Source organism: Toxotes jaculatrix, chromosome 2, assembly GCF_017976425.1.
Source record: "Toxotes jaculatrix isolate fToxJac2 chromosome 2, fToxJac2.pri, whole genome shotgun sequence".
Taxonomy (NCBI): Eukaryota; Metazoa; Chordata; class Actinopteri; family Toxotidae; genus Toxotes; species Toxotes jaculatrix.
In genome coordinates this window covers 28,407,888-28,429,614 of record NC_054395.1, presented here as the reverse complement: position 1 = coordinate 28,429,614, position 21,727 = coordinate 28,407,888, and the positions used below count along the sequence as shown (strand labels likewise).

The 21,727-nt window shown below is 42.6% G+C and overlaps 1 protein-coding gene across 1 annotated transcript in view; it reads left to right on the top strand.

Annotated features, from left to right (window-relative positions):
- Positions 1 to 21,330, top strand: part of LOC121194990 (XK-related protein 7-like) — a 53,685-nt gene extending 32,355 nt beyond the window's left edge. The window contains exons 2-4 of the mRNA XM_041058145.1: positions 14,867 to 15,066; positions 19,376 to 19,595; positions 20,517 to 21,330. Coding sequence (XP_040914079.1) covers positions 14,867 to 15,066; positions 19,376 to 19,595; positions 20,517 to 21,330 — 1,234 coding nt within the window. The remainder of the gene's footprint in view (positions 1 to 14,866; positions 15,067 to 19,375; positions 19,596 to 20,516) is intronic.
- The last annotated feature ends 397 nt before the right edge of the window (positions 21,331 to 21,727 follow it).

Sequence of the window (21,727 nt, the reverse complement as noted above, 5' to 3'; positions counted from 1 at the left end):
GTGTGTGTGTGTGTGTGCGTGCGTGTGTGTGTGTGTGTGTGTGTGAGGAGGATTTAACTGTAGAGAAATGTGTTTGCAAAGAGGTGGGCGACGTAAAGATATGAAACTGTGTTAGATCCAAAGATGTTTCACAAACATGCAGTTTTTCATCTCATCTCAGTTTGTCTCCAATTTGAAATATGAGAAATTATTTCTTTTCAGCCACTGATGTAGCTGCTTCCTTTTTTTTTTTTTTTTTTTTTTTAACAAGCAAATCACTCTGTGAAGCCACCAGAACGCCTCCACTAATCCTGGCTGAACATTTCACGAGTTTGTTTCCAAAATGAATTTGCCACTGTTTGAAAGAAGCAACACCTTCTGAAAAACAAACCCCCCAAAAAAAGCTTATTGTAACACCACATTCAGCTGTAAGTATAGGATAAGTGCGAAGTGTGAAACTTCAGGTGCAAATCAAATATTTTATCTTCAGCTTTGATTATTTATTGATTTATCTATTCATTTTTGAATCTCAAACACACTGACTCCACTGTAGAAAATGCTGAACACACACCTACCACAGACCTATTTACCTACCAAATGTTCTGTCTCGTTATAATTCTCGTGTGTTTACATGCACGTTTCGTTTTCTCTCAGCTTTAATGTGAAATATAATAACTGATGTTGTAGCCACTCAGGCCTCAGTCCTGACTTTGTGTCTTCACTACACACAAACACAAATCAAACACGTCCTTTTAATTTAAAAAAAAAAGTATAAATCATCAAATTTGTCACATTACACAAACAGTTGGAATAAACGTCCTTGGCAGCAACACGCCTCAAGCAACAGACAAAAACTACGAAAAAGAGACTACTGAGAATAAAAGTTTTTGTCCTTAGGCTAATTTTAATCAGGAGACAGAAAAAAAAAAAAAACTTTTTCAATCTTGAACATCTTTATTAAAGAATAAATCCGTCGTATAAACTTTTCTGACGTCTCCTACCTTTTCATTTTGTCTTCCAAAGCCCAGACGTGGTGGGTTCAGGTTTGGCGATGAGGATTTATTTGAGGTGAATGTAAATGAGAAGCCGATCTCCATGCTGGCTGAAATGTGGGTCAGTATCCATGGTGACTGTTTGAAGGGGAAAGAATGACATTTTGTGATGCTTAAAGCATTATATGTTGTACTGTGTGTGTGTGTGTGTGTGTGTGGGTGTGGGTGTGTGTATGCAGTACGCTGTATAAACCGTATGGAAATGTTCAGCTGTGTGTTGAAGTGTTGTCTTGTCTTTACCAGTGACTTATCTCCACTAAAGAGACTGAATAGTTTCATTTTTCTGTTGATGAACACGATGAAAATGTGCCAACATGAGTGTTTTGAGACAGGAAGTGTAACTCCAGCTTGAATACGACAGTCTTCCTGGGTGTACACTTCCATATTTAACACATCATCCATCTGCTTTCAAACTGCGTCCCTCCGGTGCTGCTCAGCTCTTCAGAGCCACGAATTCACTGCTTCCTCTCCTTCGCTCTTCTATCTTTTATTACCTCATTCAAAACTCGTGCCAGTGTTTTTACTACATAACATTTGAAAAGTCTGCTTCGGGCTGGTTGTGCGATTGTAGCTGACACCTGTTGTTGTACTGCGGTGCATTCAAGTGCTGTAGGAATGTAGAATTACCCGGGAACCCTCTGAAGAGGCTACCAAACGTGTATGATCCGACGGATCAGGTGTGTCTGTTTTTGTTTACAGGATTTACTGCAGGTAATAATGATGTTTGGCAGAGTTTTGGAAGAGAAGGCATCAAACACGCAGCTGCACAGATTGTGGTTTCAGTTAAACGTACTTAAAATAAACACAACCTGTCTCATGCTTCTCAGAGGGGGGGACCTGAAATAAGATCTGAGATCAGTCAGTAAAAGCTTAAAGCCAATGCTCAAACAAACAGGAAACCACTGCGGGGTCGCCCTGACACGCACACAGCTACACACATTCGTGCCTGGAAGCTGCCAAAGCACATGCACGGTCTGATCTGCAGGCCACTCAGCAGCTCTGCAGGAGCAGTTAGGATTAGGGTCGTCCTCAAGGGCGAGATCTGCTCTCTCACTTCAGCTGCCCAGATTTTTTTCCTGCCGGTCTGCGGCTCAAACTGGCAACAAGATCAGCTCTAGATGAGACTGAGTGCTCTATTTCATTTATACCTTTCTAAAGAATAAACCTGTCGATAATCTGTATTTTTCTTATTGTCCATAAAACTCACAAAAGGACCAAACCCAACAATGAGCTGATGAATCTTATTCCTCTGTGCCACAAACCTCCAGTGTTTTCCAGAAACTATTAAAATCATGAGCCACATCATGAGTGTTCCTTCATTATGATGAACACACACAATGTAGTTTACTGTGATTCAGCCCTGAATACACCAGATGTGTTTTAATCCTCAGCTAGTTCAGGAAGTTACTGAGAAAAAATGAACTTTTATAGATTTTTTTAAAGCTGTATGGCTTCAGTAAGAAAGAGTAGGCTGGGCTGAGTGCCACAAACAGCGAAGTCAGTGTTCAGAGATGGAAAAACACATTGTTGGTTTTGGTCTTTCCATATGATTTGTTGACATTAAGGAAACGACAGACCATTAACCAAACAGGACGCATCAGATTTCCCAGAAACCTTTTTTTCTTTTTGGGCTTAAATTCTTCGGGGAATGATGTGATCTTTTTTCCATTCCATCATTTTCAAACATTGCACTGATCAGCCTGAGGGGGCGCCACAATCGTCGGTTTAATTGCCATTATGGCAAATAGTTTATCTGAAACTTCAGAGCATCTTCAGTCTCGTTCTGAGTTCCTCCTGGCTCTCCTAAAGCCGCTCTGATTGGCCCGAGGGGGAGTGCTGCGTTTGTTTACTCGTTACTGATTGGCCCAAGGGGTGCCTGCATCAGCCGCAGGGGACTAAGTGTTTGCTCTGACACACACAAATACACATCGCAGCCATAAAACATACACACAGTTCTTCTGACGCACACAGACATGCTCTCTCTTTCTTCTTCTCCCTGGATTTCTACCCCTCGTTCAAACACACGGCTTAAAATAACACTTTCCTCACTCTCACACACACTCCCTCTCCCCTAACACACACACACACACACACACACAAACTGACACACACAGCTCAGTTGAGTGGCTATGTGGGACAGCAGCTTGGGGATAGACAACTGATTCACTTTGAGTGGCACATGGATATTTATAGCTGGTGTGTGTGTGCGCGCGTGTGTGTGTGTGTGTGTGTGTGTGCGTGTGTGTGTGCGTGTGCGCCTGTGTGCGCCTGTGTGCGTGTGAGACAGCAGGTGCTGACTTAATAGCAGCTGCAGAATTAGTGTACACTATATTTGTGTGTCTGTGTGTGCATCTGTATCACTTGTAAAGGTAGTTCCAGAGATGCTGCACGGTCGTGTGTGTGTGTGTGTGTGTGTGTGTCTTTGTGCGAGAGAGAGCGACAGCCAGGTGATCAGCAGTGAGCGTGCTCAAACATCTCTCTGTTTGTTTCCGTGGTGCTTCATATCCCTGCGTAACCATGGCAGCGGCGTGTGGAGAACAGCTATATTGGACAGCGAGACCTAGACACCACACACCCATATGCACACACACACACACACACACACACACACATATGACGGATTTTGATCTGTCAACAACCCACCATTTTTATTTCCTCCTCTGTGTCACCCTCAGAAGACAAACTGCTTCGACCTGCAGTCCTAAGAATTTTTAACAAATCTATACTAACTATGTTTCAACAAAATCTCTGAAATAACGAAACTAAATTGACACCACCGTTGATGGATGTATGCACCAGCTGCAATTCCTCTAAGGACCCCTAGATGCTGCTCCAAGAGAATGTAAAAGTATAATAAAGTGAGTAAAAAAACAAAATTCTTCTAAAAATGTGAAATAGAGCCAGCAAGCTACATGATGGTGGTGACCAGTGTGGATGAGACACAGCGGCACAAGTTGTTGCAACTCTCAAGAACTACGGCCAAGTCCAGCTGTCCTCGATTCAACTCTTCTTAGATAACCATGACCTGGATGACTGAGAATCTTCACAGACACGGTCCAGATTCAGATAATAACCACTGCTGGTCTGATTATTAGGCTAACTGCTCACACCACGAAGCAAAGAAACACAGAAAAAAAACAAGCAAACGACGGCCCGACCCTCAGGACCTGCAGCTTCATGAAATTCCTGCCATTTTACAGCAAAAAAAAACACTGTTTGAGTATAATGAATAGTGTTTCACTCCTCAGTGCCCCTGGAGTCTGCGTGTCAACGAAAAGAAAAGTCAACTCGACAACCTGAAAAGCTTTTTTAATCATTTCATCCCTCAGGACGCCTTTTTACAAATACTAACAAAACATGAACTTGATGTTTTCAGTTTGTGAAGCAGCTTTTACTAAATGAAAAAAAATTATAAGAGGCACAGACAACAGAGTTCAGGTGACTTTTCTACCTGGAAGTTAAGTGAATATCAGCATGTGTTTGTTTTGGGGAAGTCAGGCCAGAGAAAACAAAGAAAGAAATGGAATAGAAATAAGTTTAGAGCGAGGATTATATAATCATACACAACAGTTTCAGCATTAAGGCTTTGGTTGTGAAAGTTAAAGGAGCGTCAGGGTTTAAATATTTTCTTAAAACTTACTTTTAAAAACCGGCTTTTTTTGTGTGAAGTAATTTGCCTTTCATGTGTTACTCTCTACCTTCTAATTTAATGTTTTATCTTTTTAATTCTTTTGGACCCTTGTGAGATTAATTAAACTTTTTTTTTTTTCCCCCATTCCTGCCCTTTTCATGTACGGCAGTTTGTACAATCAGCATTTAGATGAATGCGATTAAAAAGAAAAAGGACTATTTTTAATAAACCTCGTCGAGCCGCGGCAGGAATCGAACCCTCGGCTCGGGCAGAGGTAACATCCCGCTCTGCTCAGTGAGCTGCAGAGGAAGCCTGGACAAGCTGAACGGGAGCAGCAGTTATTTCATCTGTTGAAAACTGGGAATGACTGTTGAAATTTTTTGGGCTGACCCTTCACTGCAGGAGGCCGAGCAGAAACTCAGTTTCCTGCTGTGATTAAATGTTCTGAAAGTAACGACCTTCAAAATCTGTGGAGACACAGCGAGGAAGAGACGAGAGGGGAGGAGGGAGCGTGGCCAAGATCGCAGAAGATGGTGGAGAAAGATGAAGAAAGGAAGGAAGGACAAATGAAAAGGAAAGAAAGAAGGCAGATGGAAGAGTGGAAGAAAGAAAGAAAGAATCAAACGAAGTGAACAAAATAAACAGAAGAAAGATGGCTGACTCATGACATTCAACCTCCGTCACTCAGCCTCTCGTTTTGCAGAGTTTTGTTTGGGAGCAGGGTTCTTTCGTCTTATTTGTCCCTTCGGTCCTCAGTTATTTGTCCCTTCAGTCCTCAGTTATTTGTCCCCTCAGTCCTCAGCTTCTGAAGTCTGAGAAAATAACCCTGATGATGGATTCGGCCTGAGACTTTACATTGTGTTATGAAATCAACAACAGCACGTTTAACCCTCTCACTCTGCAGTTCACCAAACTTAATCTATTCATTTCTGTTCATGGACACGACTCTTCCATTTTTTTCATGAGTCAGCACGACTTTCAAACCGATGTATGAAAGAGAAAGAAAAACAGAATGAACGGAGAGGAAGACAGGGAGAAAAGAAAGAGACAAACAAACTGGAAAAGGAAGAGAGACAGAGAGAGAAATAAGTATTTAAGTGTCAGCATCCATCTCTCTTTCACTGGCCCACTGTCAGTTATTTCTCTCCATCCACCCTCCTCTCTCTCTCTCTCTCTCTCTCTCTCTCTCTCTCTCTCTCTCTCTCTCTCTGATCATTCCATAAACAGTGATTGATCAGCGCAGGCAGCAGCTCACCGATCATCTCCTCCTCCATCCCTCTTTTCTCTCTCTCCATTACCTTTTCTTCCCTCCCTTCATTACCTTTTCTTCACGCCATGAATCTCCTCACCTCTCTGCTCCTCTTCACCTCTTTTCATCTCTTTTTACCACCTCTTCATCTTACCAGGCATTTTTTTCTAGTCCTTACAGCCTTGTCATCCTTCCCTCCTCCTCTTCTGTGCTCTCCCTCCTTTTCTCTGACCTCATCTTCTCTTTTTTCTTCCGTCTCGTCCTCTTTCCGGGCTGTTAGTGAGCTTATTTGATTTCTATCCTCACTTCCTTTTCCATTTGATGTCCCTTTCCTCCCTTCAGTCCCCTTTTTCTTGTTTTCTTTTTAGCCAGTCTTCTACTTTCCTTGCCTTTTCCTTTTCCTTTTCTTTCTTTTCCTTTTCTTTTCCTTTCCTTTCCCTTTTCTTTCTTTTCATTTCCTTTTCCTTGTTCTTTTCTTTTCTTCACTTTCCATACATTTTCTTTTGCTTTCCTTTGGCTTTATTTCTTTTCCCTCAACTTTTTTTATTTCATTCTTTTATTTGATTTCCTTTCCTCTCTTTTCTCCTCCCTTGTCCTCTCCTCCTCCTTTCTGCTCTTCTTTCCCTTCCTGTCCTTTTGCTTAATGTCCTTTCATTTCCTTTGCCCTTATCCATTTTTCTTTTCCTTTCCCTTTATCCATTTAAATGCCTTATTTTCCTCCTTTCTTCTCTTCTTTTACTGACCTTTTCTTTCCCTTTGTTCATTTTCTCTCCTTTCTTCCCACCTTTTCTGTTTTTCCTCCTCCTCTCTGTTTTTATACCACCTCCTCTCCCCTCCTCTGCTCTCCTCTCCTTTTTACTTTCTCCTTCTTCCTCTTGTTTCTTTCCTCCTCATTAACTTCTTTTGATTACTTCTCCCCATAACCTGTATATCTCCCTCTGCTCCTGTTTCCTCTCCTCCTCCTCCTCGTTTTCTCCTTGAAGTCTTTTCACAACAAAACGACGGCTTTGAATTTTGCAACCTCCGAATGACGGATGCATGAGAGAGAGAGAGGGAGAGAGAGAGGGAGAGAGGAGGACAGATAAAGGATCAAACTTGAGCCCTTGAGTTAAGTGATAACATCACCTGCTTCACACACACACACACACACACACACACACAATTCCCAATTAAACACTTCAGCGCTCGGCGTGATCTTATCTCGTCAGGAGCTTGGCAGCAGCGATCAATGCTCGTTCACCTCTGTTATACACACACACACACACATACGTACATACACACACACACAGACGAACACACACACGCAGGACATGCATTCAAATACACACAACTTTTGCTGTGTCTTTCTCTCCATTGCTCTTTCACTTTTTCCTCATCTCACTTTCTTTTTTCTTTCCTACACACACACACACACACACACACACACACACACACACACACACACACACACACACACACACACACACACACAATCTCATGCAGACACAGAAGGACACATTTCTCCCTCTTTTACTCTCGTTTTACCTCTTCCTTTTCGGCTTGGTTCCCCTGCATCTTCTTCTTCTTCTCCTCTGCTCTTCCTTCTCTCCTCCCCTCACACTCTCCCATAATCTCACAGCCTCCTCTCTCAGTGCTGGCTTTCTCAGTGTGGCAGTCTAAGTAGGTCGGTGTTGACAGCTGAGCTCTACACAGACAGAGAAGAGACATTATTTCTGCTCTGTGTGGGCTTCCATACAAACACTCGCTCACTGTTTGTGGCTCAACCTCGCTGCTCTCTCCAGACTCAGTACACAGATGTATGGGTGGATATAAATCCCAGGGAACCTGAATACCTTATAGGAACTGGAAATTGGGTCCACGGGTCATGAAATCTTTTCAGAGTTCTTCTGGGAGCCTGTCAGGGCCCGTGAGGAGTTGAATTTACTTGCTCGCACAGTTTTCTCCACAGGTCCACAGTTTCTGATCTGCTCAGATTCAGAAAGAGATCCAGTTAAAGGACAGGTTCACATTTCTTCAGTCCGGTGCCCTCATGAGCACTGAAACATGTTTTTCTTGCTGTAATCACTCCTCCTGTTCATACCTTTACAAACCAAACATAAATCATACATACATGCATTAATAAGGAAAAGCACAATAAGTTGCATTTAAGCACAACTTTTAGTTCTGTGCGTGTGCAGCTGTGTTCATTTTCCTCCATGTATAAATGCGTCTGGTTATTGGATTATAGTTGGCTGTGTGTGTCCGCCTGCATGTAAATGTGTGCGTGTGTTTTTTGCTTGTGTGTATGCAGCGTACATGCATGTCTGCCTGTGTGTGTGTGCGTTGCTGGAGAGAGGAGCAGAGCCCAGGGCTGTCCTGTGTGTATTCAATGTGTTTAATTTTGAGCTTTTTGACAGCTGCATTATTCACAGACTAGCAGGAGGCTGACTGTTCTAACCTCCATCCACCCACTGCAGGGGGCTTTTTGTTTCTGCCGCTGGGCAGGGGTGGAGTGTGTGTGTGTGTGTGTGTGTGTGTGTGGGGGGGGGGGGGGGGGGCTGCTCGTGCTCTGACATGTAAGCACAGTAACATATGCCCGTGCGGCTCCGTATCACCGCTGCATATTTAAATATTCACCAGCTGTGTTACAGTTTCCAGGTAAAAACAAATCATCCATAAATCACAAAGTATGAGACGTCCCAGTCCCGCTAATTACGAAACGGCAGATTTTCCTTATTTGTTTTGCTATGTTAAATTCTGTAGTTATTGTACATGCAGCACATGTTGCAGAGACCAGAGACAAAGTTAAACTTCACTGTTAACGGACACCAGAAACATCCGCGTGTCTCTGTAGATGATTGGCTCTCGTGCTCCATGCTAACACATAGTGCAGTTCCCCACGGGTGTGTGTCCTAAAACCCTACTACATGCTAACATTTAAATGTGTGTGCATGTGAATCTTTTTTCAACAGTTGCAGAACTTGGCTGTAACTTCAGCTCAGCAGCTCGAACATGGCACCGTCACCCAGAGCGAGCTGCTGGTCTGAGGCCAGAATTTAGAAAGAAGGAAGTCAAACGAAAACGTCACATCTTCCAGTCGAGCTGGAAAGTGGCCAAAAGCACCTCAGCATTTATTCTTTTTTTTTTTTTTTTTTTTTAGCTTTAGCACAAAAGCTTCCAAGCACAGTGACTCAACCAATCAGAGGAGAGAACCAGCACTTTGTGTTTCATAAGAGACATTTGATCATGGAGTGTACACGGACACACACACACACACACACAGAGGCAATAAATGTCACTGATTGCTGGCGTGATAATGGCCAGGTTGAGGGTCTCTTCAGACAAGTGATGAAGGTTAAAGAGCTCTCTCTCTCTCTCTCTCTCTCTCTCTCTCTCTCTCTCTCTCTCTCTCTCTCTCTCTCTCTCTCTCTCTCTCTCCTGTTCACAGCTGAAGGATTTTCAGGACATATAGAAATTTGCTGTGTGTGTGTGTGTGTGTGTGTGTGCGAGCGTGTCAAGCTAACAGATCAGCGGCTTGTTAAAAGCCTGGTGCTAGTACCAATTTATCGCCGTGGAGACTGATGAGGGGGAGGGTCAGAACTCCAGCCGAGCCTTTGATCAACAGCGGGGACGAGTTATTAATAAACACTTGTTTCCCCTCCTGTCTGTTTCTGCTTCCTTCCTGTTCTCGCCTTTCCCTCGTCGATGGAGGATTTACAGTAACGGCCCGACCGTGAGCGATGGTGCTGTGGTTAAGATGCAACATCAGAAACAATACTGAGATGCCATTAGTCTCGTAGTCAGTACATATAAAATTAATCGTGGTTTAAGATAACAACCTCCTGGTGCCAACTGTCCACTTCCATTATCATCATAGTTATTATTGGTCCCATTTGTTCCTTCAGGTAAACAAACCATTAATTACAGCTGACTCTGATATCTGTTTCCTGACCTTTGTTTGCGGCAACCTGGATGTGCGTCTGCTGATCAATTTCGAGTCAATGAGCCGTAATGATGAGAAATTTGTGGCCTGTGAGTTGATGCCTTGGCAGTGACAGTGGTTGTTGTAATAATGATCATCATTATAAAAAATGGAAATGCTCACGAGACACCATTAAAGTCTCAGACAGGGTGATACACACTGCACAGCTGCAGCTACTTTCCCTCCATATGTGACACGTCTCATTCCAAAACAATGGGCATTCGTCTGCCCTTATAGCAGCCTGCTCTGCTTTGGGAAGATTTTAGAACCACGGTTGCAGAGATTTCATCCCATTCAGCTACAAGAGCAGTAGTGATGTCCAACACTGGTGTTGAGTAATAAGACCTGGTTCACTGTCTGCTGTTCCAGCTCATCCCAAAGGCGTTGGGTGAGGTTGTTGTTGTTGTTGTCGTTGTCGTTGTTGTTGTGGTTCTTCCGCACCAAACTGGGAAAGCCATTTCTTTATGGGCCTGACTTTGCAGGCAAAGACACTGTCGCCAAACTGTTGAACATGTTCCCTGAGGCTTACTGCACGGTTCCTGTGTTTTGTTTTCTCTCTCACACACACCCACAAACCTCTGTTACACAAAGAGTTAAGACCCAGCAACAATTTGAAACACTGCAGTCTGCTGCATAAGAGCAACACACCATGCAAGGGTTGTTGTGCACAAGGCATCAGTTGTTTCAGGGAATCCTCATCTTCAATGTTTAATTTCACTTTCAACGAGCCCCGAGCTCTGAACCACCTCTAACCTTTTGATTTGCGGAGCTTGTTGGAAGCTTGTCCAGACCTGGGATTAAACATTTCCTGACAGAACCAAATACAGGGCAAAAATGTTCTTAAGCAACGCTGAACGCTCTGCTTCCCAGACAGTCAGCTCAGTGAGCAAACCAGCCACATTTAAAATGCAGCCGTCTGCACTGTTCCTGTTACTGGAACCGTTCATAAATTAATCAGTGAGTTTTACAGACATTTGATTTTTCCTCACTGACTTTACTGTGTTTATTACTGTAAAATAACACCAAAAAACGGCTCACACTGCACCCTTCTCTTTCTGAAATACCTCTGAAAATTCTCTCATGTTGTGAGTTTTCACTGCGTCCTGATGGGACTGAACTAATCTTAAAAGAGCTGCTGCTACTTCTGGTGATTCCAGTTAAATTACAAATCTGTGCCTCTGTCTCGTTTTCTGCTGCTGATCGCTGTGTTTGATCCCCTGACCAGTAACATTCATTTAACAGAAATTTAAATGAAGTTTGTGTTAACGTTTTAATTTCTCTGCGTGCCAGTCCCCTCTCCTTGGGTTCATTCTTGGTTCACCATCAGACTTGGCAGCAAATCTCTAAGACTCTACACACACACACACACACACACACACACACACACACACACACACACACACACACACACAAGCTCTTTTCACAAATGCCCAGGGTCTCAGCGGTCCAACTGTGGCCTTGTAGATAGTAGAGTTTTTGGTGGAGAGGAGAGAAGAGGAGAGGAGACAAAGGAGGATAAAGATGAGTGTAAAGCATCGAGGGGAAGAGAAAAGAGGAGTGATGGAGGAAGGAGTAGAGTGGAGGAGGAGAGGATTCATATAGATTTGATAGATTGGAAGCTCGAGGCAGAGAGAACGCCTGAGGGAAGAACAAAATAAATTGGATGGAGAGAAAGAGAGAGAGAGAGAAAGAGAGAGAAAGAAGAGAGAAAGACAATAGCTGCATGAAATTGGATTGAGAGAGGAACAAAATGAGAGACACCAAACAAAGGAAAGGAGGCAGAAAAAAAGAGAATGAGAGAAAGAAAACATGAAGATGAAGATAAATTGAGTGAGAAAGACAGAAGAAGTAATACTGAAAAAAGGTAGAGGATGAAAGAGACAGTGAAACCTACCAACACAGATCCAAAAAGAAGGATGGAAGAATAAAACACACACTGTTAGAAAAAGTTAAATCAAGATTTAGACATCAGCTGTATTCAACAGAGGAAACAATGTCTTTGTCTGTTTTTGTGTTTTTGTGTTTTTGTATTTGATCATAATGTTTTATTTTGACATCAGGATGGTACTAGATTAAAAAGAAGAAAAGAAGAAGACAGAAAAACAGCAGAGGAAAGCAAAACAAACGAAAAAGAGAAAGACAAGGAAATTAAATATGAAAGAGATAAATGAGTGAAAGACAAACACAGACAGACTAATAGAGAGTTACAGAGGTGGAGATGGAGAGAGAGAGAGAGAGAGAGAGAGAGAGAGAGAGAGAGAGAGAGACATAGCAACTGAATGGAGGAGTGGCGGCAGTGCTTGGCCAGCAAATTATTTGCAGAGCTACAGATTTCCAGACTGCCTCGTTGGCCTTGCTGCCTGTCTGTCACTGTGTGTGTGTGTGTGTGTGTGTGTGTGTGTGTGTGTGTGTGTGTGTGTGTGTGTGTGTGTGTGTGCGCGCATGACATAAATCTTGTGTATCTGTGTGTTTTAGCTGTGTAGGAATGTTGTTTGTTGCATTTGTGCGTCCACATACACGGGTGTATCCATGCTTGTCTGTATCTTGCAGGCTTGAAAATCGTCATATATGCTGACGTGTGTGTGTGTGTAGGTGTGTAGGTGTGTGTGTGTGTGTAGGTGTGTGTGTGTGCATACACTGCTGGGTTATTTTTACCCCTCTATTTAAAATCTGCTTTGGGATGCAGAAGCGCAGGAAGTCTCATCTCACTTTTCCTCCAGCGAGCTTCATTTCTCTTCCACAACCTGTCTGTCCTGCTGTACTACTACTACTACTGTCTGCCGTCCTCTTCTCCCATGATGCATCAGTCCTTCCTCCCATACACACTGAAACTTAGGCCTGAAGAGGTGAAGGTGGCCAGTGATGAGTTTTTAAAAATATAATTTCATGTCCCTTTGTTCATCACTGTTAAAAATCTCCATCTTATCAGGTCATTTCTGTTTATAATTACATCCCAAAAATTGAAAGTTTCTTGAAACAAGTGGCAAAAAAACATTGCAACTCACTGCACCTTTATTTGTCGTAAGGGCTCAAGTTAATCTCAAAAATGAAGTTTATTTTTTGCAGTGATCTGGCAACCACTCAGGTTTATCCAGCATCCTTTAGACAAAGTTAACACATGTTCTTCCATTTTAAACAACAGCAGTCACATAACGCCATATTTAGCTTAACACATACTTCGTTAGAGCCTTTATTTCTAAATAAACAGCAAATTTTAGGTTCACGTTGTTCATGTTCAGTGTAAAACAGTTTCTGCCTTCTAACACTCACAGTTTCATAAACAGCAGTTTTCCAGAAAGTTTTCTTGTTTTTCTAATAAACCTGACTTTATGACAACTTTCCGACTTTAATGCCTCGGTGTCTGCTGCTGCACCAGCAGGTGAACATTAAACCTCCAACAAACAGAAGTGTCACAGATCTTTGAACAACCCTGCTGCTCCTTTCCTCACATCAGTTTTTCTTTAAATAAAACAAAAACAAAACAAAAAAAAAGAAAATAGAGCTTCGATCCACCATGCGCGAGATGACCCACTGCAAACTTGAGACCAGTACCTTCCCCGACACCAGAAAAACAACAAAACAAAAACGCGTCGGAGCTGAACAGTGACAGCTGAGGGTGAAGATGTTTCCCTGGAGAAACACACAACACTCTGGTGTGTTTTCCTCCCAGGAGAACTTCGGGATGAGGGCTCACATTTTCTCCTGAAACATGTCATTTAGCTTTTCAAACGTGTTTTCAAACGTGTTGTATCCTTGTTCTTGTTTGTGTTTACACCAGCTGAGTTTCTCAAGTGAAGATTGCCGCTCTAAAACATACAAGTAAAACTGAGCGAGCTTCAGCTTTGCTGATACACCTACGCTGCCTTAATGATGCCCAAACAAACCCCCCCTAACTGTTACAGTGTTTTTCACTTTTAAATAAATGATTACTCCCTGTGTGCTCGCTGTTTTTAAGGAGGTCAGAGTGTGCACAGTGCCTAGAAATATATGAGCTGTAACTGAGAAATGAGAAAAAGATGTAAATCTGCAAAATGAAAAAAAAAACAAATTGCAAAATTATATGTTGTGCTGGAAAATCAAATATTTTTATCCACCACAAGCAAAATGGCCTCTCTTTCTCTTTAAGGCGCGGATAGTTAGTTAGATAGGTTTTTTAAAGGGTCAGTTTACCCAAATTACATCCAGTTTCTCTTTTATCTACTTATCTTATTTAACTGACAGAGCACCAAAAAGGTTATGACTGCCTGTTCGTCATAATTTGTTTGCATTCCAGTTGTTGACGCCTGTGATTTATATTCACGTTGTTGTTTTCTGAGGACACACGTACTGTTTCAGGGGTTACAGCCAATGATTTTTCAGTTTGGTGCATATGACCATCATTCTGAGATACAATGGATGATTGATAAGTTCGTGGCCTAAGGAAGAAGGAGTCAGAAAACCAAGCACATTTATTTTTTCAACATATTTCTCACTGTCAAAATGGCGACCGCTGAGCTCCTTCTTCATCTCAGGGAGGCGGCTGTAGTCTGAAGATGCCGAATCAGATCAAATCAGGACAAGGACCTCCTTGAGTGATAAACCCCTGAGACCGCAGAGCGAATGACTGCACGGAGGCCGATGTTGTCCATTTTCTCAGGCGGTGCTTGAGAAAATGGTGATTATGCAGAGTTTGTTCAGCATAATCACTCAAACAGCTAAAGTGCACATGCATGCGTAGAGCTGTGTAAGTCACCTCCTCCTACCTTAAACCACAAACGTATTGACCACTGTATGTATTTTAAATATTTGTAAATGCTTTTCGTACCTTAAGATCAGACTTATCAAAATGTTGCAGAGCAATAATTAATAAAAAAAAAAAAAAAAACAGTGAGCACAAAGAACAGTGTCTGAATTCATCTTTTAAGGGTTGAAAATCTCCAGGACAGAATCTGAAGGCAGATAAAGGGACATGCAGCACTATTCTAAACCTCTCTCTCTCTGTCTGTGGCCCTCAGGTACAGCCACGCCCTCTACCTGGGCGCCCAGAGCCGTTGGCACGGCAATGGGCCCCGCCGCCACTTCCATTGGCGGCTGATGTTTGAGAGTGCTGACATCACCATGCTCCGCCTCCTGGAGGCCTTCCTTAAGTCGGCGCCTCAGCTCGTCCTCCAGCTGAGCATCATGATCCACGGAAACACCGTCCTCCCTCTGCAAGGTGAGAGAGATGCTGTTCTTCCTTCACCGGAAAAGCTGTGACACATCAGAGAAACGGAGAAATGTGCTTTGTTGCCTTGTTTCTCATCTGAACTGATGGAACTGAAGGATAATTCTGTTTGTTGAAAGTTGGGTTTTATTTTCACAGTTTTGATCCTATTGGTTGTGATAACACTGTTCTCCACATGTTACCAGGAAACAGCTGATCCAGTATCTCTAATTCAAAGGCAAACGTGTCCAGACGACTCACAGTGAAGTAGTTCAAAAATCTGAAGCAGGAAGTCAGTATGTGACGGCTGGTGTTTTTTTTTAACCACGTCACTGTGTCTGTCCAGAGCCAAGTTTTAAAGGTTGTGAGTGTGATGTGATTATTACTGATGAAATTAAGACCCAAGTTGTAATAAACTGGAATTAACCTTTAAGAAAATTGCTCGTTATCTCCTCAGATTTTATTGGAATCTGTTTAATTGGATTTTATCAGCTGTCATTTCTGATTATTAGAGAAAGAGAGAGAGCGAGAGAGAGGGAGAGAGAGGGGGGGGAGAGAGAGGGAGAGAGAGAGAGAGAGAGGGAGAGAGAGAGATAGAGTGTATGTTTTGTTTTATTCATCAAAAGCCCATCTGCTCCTTGTAAGTGGTGCATGAATAAAGCATAGACTCTGCTACTGATATCTGCTCTGAACATACACTCACTCACACACACCCATGCATACACACACACACACACACACACACACATACCTGGCAGCACAGAAGTCAAGTGTCAGACACATGTTAAACTGCACAAAAACACAGTGCAAAAAACAAACACTACAACACACACACAAGCAACATGTGAGAAATTCTCTCACATTTTTTTTCATACTGGCAGTCTGTTAATAAGTTAATATGTGTTTGTGTCTTTAAATGTGCGCACTCTCCCATGTGGCCTGCTATTATGTTCGTACTGATCAGGATCATTGATTATTTCATAACTCACTCAATCAAATGAATCATCTATCAATGCAGCCAATTAATCATTCAAGTCATCTGTTTAGTACAAATCCCAGACATTTGCTGGTTCCAGTTTCTCCAAATGTTGGGATTTGCTGGGTTTTCCAAGCATAACAAACTGCATCTGTCACTTTCTGCCCATAATCCTCTTTGTTTTGGGTTCACTTCTTGTGTAACTGCTTTGGTTTGTTTTCTCAAGCTGTGGTCCAGGAAGCCGGTCATGACTTTGGTTTGATTTGTAAACTCAGGTGGGTTCAATCAGCAGGAGGTGGTTGTTCACTGGGTTCATTGGCTGAGGTCAATTCAGATTTCAGTTCCAACAGTATCAACAAAAGTTAAAAGCATAATCCACATCTCTGCCGTTTGTCCATACGCTTTATGGCGAAATCATTATTTACTGAAGGGGCTCACTTTCAGGACGAGCAGTGGCACGTTGAGCAACATTTTGCAGTTTTTGAAACATAATGATGAACAGAGAAGTGAATTAAGCTGCATTGTTTTTTTTTTCCTCTGTTGTGAAAACAATTATAATAAATTTCATCTGTGCTGCACTTTTTTTACACAGTTGTTACAAAGCGATTGAAACACAAAATGGAATGAGAATTAAACAAGAAAAGAGGATTTTCAAGTGGTTAGAAAAGACTGGATAAAGTGGATAAAACAAGAAGCAGCCAAAGGAAATGAAATCAGGGTAAGCTATTCAATAATAGTGTGAGTCGCCTACTCACCTTTTATGTTACCAAACTAACTTTCAGCCATAGAAATGAAACCAACACATCCCTACGTGTTATAACTCATTTGACAAACGAAACCTTTCAGCAGGGCAGGTAGTGGCTGGCTGTTTATGTTTTCCTCTCACTGCTGAGACTGTTCAGTAAAACCTGCACAGGCTCGTGGACCCGACTCGATTCAGCTGCTGCTGTTTCCAGCTCCAGCTCTTACATACGTACTCTCTGCCCTCGACACTTCCTGTCCATGCTAAGCTGCAGCCCATATGTCAAAGGGACCACTTGGGAGTTTCGGGGCTCAGCATATTTACTCATGTACCGGAGTCAGATGGTGGACGCCACCATGCTTGTTAGTCTGTAAGCCTGTTAATCTGTGGATATAACTTCTGATTCCTGCTGCCTGTGGACTTTGAAGAGACTCACTACTGCAGTTTGATTAAGTTACACAACTTTTAGAGCCTGTTAGTGTTAATAATTGTTAATGCATTTTGATTCAAATACTTTTATCGTCTCCAGGTTTTTTTTTCTGCTGCATTACTTTAAAAATACACGCAGAGCATCAGCACTATTATCTCAGTAATTTAAGTAAATTAAGAAATACTGGAAAACTCCAGATCCATGAAATGCTTGATGCATTTAGAGGTTTTCACTGAGTTCACACAGAGGGGACACTGAGGAAAAAACACGCACGAACATCCCGACATGACAGAGAGCTTCAGGTTACATGAAGGTTCAGTAGAGTATCTGGGTGCCTGACCATGCAGTGGTTTACAGTGCACAGGCAGTCGGTGTAAAGACGTTATAACAGGGATTATATGACACCAAGACCACTACAAACTGTTTACAACTACCTTTAAAGAAAAAGTTACCACCAATAATGCATCACTGAGTCAGACTGTCTTCATGATGTTATCAGGTAAACAAACAGAGGCTTTAGTCTTATTATTTACTTTGGATAAAAGTCAAAAAGCATCATCGACCTAGACTAACAAAATTTCAGGCTGAAATCCTGAGGAGCTTACCTGGTGAGAAAGTACTTTTATTTTCAGCTTCCATATATATACCACAAAATATAAACTGGCATTTTTGTGTATTGCAATTGTGAATATGCTTTAAATAAAAGTGAGAAGTGAAAAGTTGTGCACTATAAAGTGTATTTGATATAAGCAAAGAAGAAAAGTAAAAGACAAACCTCTCATCATTAGTTGTTCTGTGACATTGTTTTGATTCAAACTGAAAAAAGGTCTCCATGTGAAGAGCAGCTCTCAGCTGCAGAGGCTGAAACAGGGAGCATAAAAAACTGCAACTCGGAGTTATCTTCAAAACATAAACCTTTTTTTCAACAACACTAATCTCAGTTCTGTAAATATCAAAGTCCAATAATAGTACGTTTCTAAATAAGAGGAACACTGACGTCCTCCCCGATCTCTTCATAAAACTTAGAATGATCAAAATTACATTAAAATGCAAAGTCAGAGCAGCTCTTCCTCTGCTCAAATTTTAATGCCTTCTCAGTGTGATTCATGGCTAATTTGAGACAAGACTGCATGATTAAAACACATGAATGTTTAATGTGTTAAACTGTGCTCTGGGTGGCTCGCGGTGAGCCTCACAGTTACGTGTGCAGGCTAACGATCATTTGACTTCAATATGAAACTGGTTCAGGTCAGTTTGAATGAACTAGTTATCACTAGTGAGCATTTTAAAGGTGTTAGGATTCAGTTAGTGTCAAATGAGTATTTATTCGTCTGTTTTGAGACGTTATGTCACATGTTAACTGGTTTTAAATATTACAAAATAAATCTTAACTCAAGGTCAACTTACTATTCATCAAAGCTTTCAACCACATCTTCAGAGTCTGGTCAGTTGTCATGTTTTTCAGACCACGAGAACTTGAATTAAGTTTACTTTGAAAATATCTTTGGTATTTCCTTTGCCACTATTTCTTGTTACAGCCAAATACAATGAATACAGTATGTCAATAGTCCTATATGTGCAATAAGGAAGGAGGAACTTAACACCTTCTACTGCAGGTTTGATAAGGACTTTCTCACACCTCAGGTTTGATAAGGACTTTCTCACACCTCACGGCCACACAAAGAACCCACCTGCAACACCTTTTTGCACCATTAGTGTTCCGTCGGTTGTGTGTTGTTGTTGTCTTTGTTGTTGTACCGCAGGAGAGGAAGAAAAACCGGAGTCAAATTCCTTGTTTGTATGTACAAACTTGTATGTACAAACTTGGCCAATAAACCTGATTCTGATTCTGATTCTGATTCTGATAAGCTGACGGGCTACATTATAACTCTGTCGTACAATATTAATAGTGTGAGCTGAGAGCTGATCAATCGGCTCCACGTTGGAGACATTTGGGTGAAATGATTGTATGAAAGTTTTACAGAGAATGTGGCTGAAATATTGTATATTGGTGTTTGAAATGTCAGTGTGTGAACATGTTTTTTGCAGTTAGGCTTTTTAACCAGTTGTCTTTCTTTTATTTTCTCCAGTCACCCAAATGTCTTTCTATATGTGTCTCTTTCTCCTCTTCTTGTTTGTCTCTCTCTGTCCTTTCCTTTATCTGTCTCTCCAGGTCTCTCAGCCTCAGCCTCCCTGGTCTCTCTGGCCTGGATGATCGCCTCCTACCAGAAGGTTCTCCGCGACTCCCGTGATGACAAGCTGCCAATGTCCTACAAGGCCGTGATCGCCCAGATGCTGTGGCACTTCTTCACCATCGGGGCGAGGACTGTGGCCTTTGCCCTCTTCGCCTCCGTCTTCCAGCTCTACTTCGGCATATTCATCGTCAGTCACTGGTGCGCCATATGTGACCTGGTGCAAAGAGTCTGGGTCCACAGTGGGAAGCTTAGCATTTGACTCTTAGATGTTTTTTAATGGTTATCAGAGAAAAACTGATCTCTGGATTCTAGTAACCAGCAAAATGTTTTATTTGTTAAGTGTTAAGTTCATAATTACACACAGAGGACAAATTATTCAGGCGATCTGTTTCCAAAATTAGGGCCTTAAGACAGTCCATCTCATGGCAGTAGCATTAGCAAATATCTCTCAAATTCAGAGCCTGTCCTGTCTCATTATCTCGTGCTGCCTGTCTTTCCTGTGCTAAGAGTCTCTCTCCTGCATTTTGCTTCACTCTGCCTGGACATTGTCACCTTTCTGCTCTCCTTCCTGCCTGAAGAAGTATTAGACCCATTCCTTTGAAATGACATTAAATGTGCAGTACAGAGGAAAAACTCCCTTCTATGTTAATCTTAAAGAGATTTACCATTAACTGACAAGGACACATTCCAGTGACAATCTCAGTCTCAAACTTCTCAAACCTACAGCAGATCTTGCGTGGAGAACCTCACAGCTTGATTAACAGAAAGGAAAATATTTTAATGTGCTAACTAAAAAGCAGAACAGAATTAAAAGGCCTGGGTATTGTGCTACATGGTTAATTGTAAATATGTAAATTGAGTAAATATGTCTGTGAAAGCTTCTCATGCAAAGAGAGTTATTAAAAGCTGGGAGCCGAGAGAGGGAGTGGTGAGAGGAGTGGAGTAGTAGCTTTAAATAACTGATGATGTCCTGCCACAATATACATCTCATTGTGTTTGTGGAGATGATTTAAAAGGCTCAATAGCATAAATTTAGAGATTTGTGTCATAGTTCTTGCACTGTCCCCTTGCCTCAGTATCAATATGCAGTCTCCTGCAGTATTGTTTAATGTTTTTCAGGTGCGTCATGACCTTCTGGATCATCCAAGGCGAGACCGACTTTTGCATGTCCAAGTGGGAGGAGATCATCTACAACATGGTGGTGGGCATAATCTACATCTTCTGTTGGTTCAATGTCAAAGAAGGTCCCAGCCGATTCCGCATGACGGTCTACTATTCGGTGACACTGGCTGAGAACGTGGCACTGACCGCTGCCTGGTACACCTACCGCGGCCCGCACACCTCCGACTCCTATGCCCTGGTAGTGGTGTGCCTGGTGGCCTGCAGCTTTGCCCTGGGAACCTTCTTCATGTTGGTGTACTACTGCTGGCTGCACCCTGATGGGCCTGTTCTGGGCTCACAGTGGGGAGGGTGTGTGGACGAGGGCGTGGTGGGAGCAGGAGGGGTGGCGGGAGTGATTGATGCCTGCCTCACCCCATCACAAGGGTCCCAAACAGACATGGTCATTACCAGTCCTCCCAGGACTCTCCCCAGGACTAAAGACACAGGGGAGCCGGTTCCCGGGGAGAGAGACAGGGACAAGGAGAGAGACAGGGACAGTTGCCTGCCTGTCTTCCAGGTACGTCCCTCCCCTTCCTCCTCTCCTGCACTCCTCCACAGGACCTCCTCCTCATCCCGTGCACAGGAAGGCCCCGTGATCCGGATTGACCTCCCAAGAAAGCGATACCCAGCCTGGGATGCGCACTTTATTGATCGGCGCCTCCGCAAGACCATCCTGCTTCTGGAGACGACATCAGCCGTCAGCCCCCGGATACAGTACAGGAGTAGCATGATGGGCAGTAAAGAGGTATTAGAATATGAGACAACTGTCTAAGCCAAAAGGGGCTCTTAAACTTAAAAATGCAGTCTGGGACCAAGGCTCAGCCTGAGATCAGTTCTCATCCCAGGACCACCTACGCCAGGAGAAGCATGGGAAGGAGACACAGAGTCAGGCAACTCCTTTTAAGAAAAGAGGTTGTCAGAACTTGATTGTAAAATGTGAAGCGCAATCTGGGACCAAGGGTCTCCCCTTAGGACGCAGTCCGGGAGTAAGTAGCATGAATGAGCCATGGGAAGTTAATGGAGTAACACTGAACTGGGATAATCTTCATCTTTTCTAAAAGCTTGGAGGTGAGAAATTTAATCTCTCATCCTGGGACCAAGGAGTGACAGATTAGTTTCATCCTGTATGATCACAACAAGAAGTAAAAAGATTTGAGAGAAATGACGTC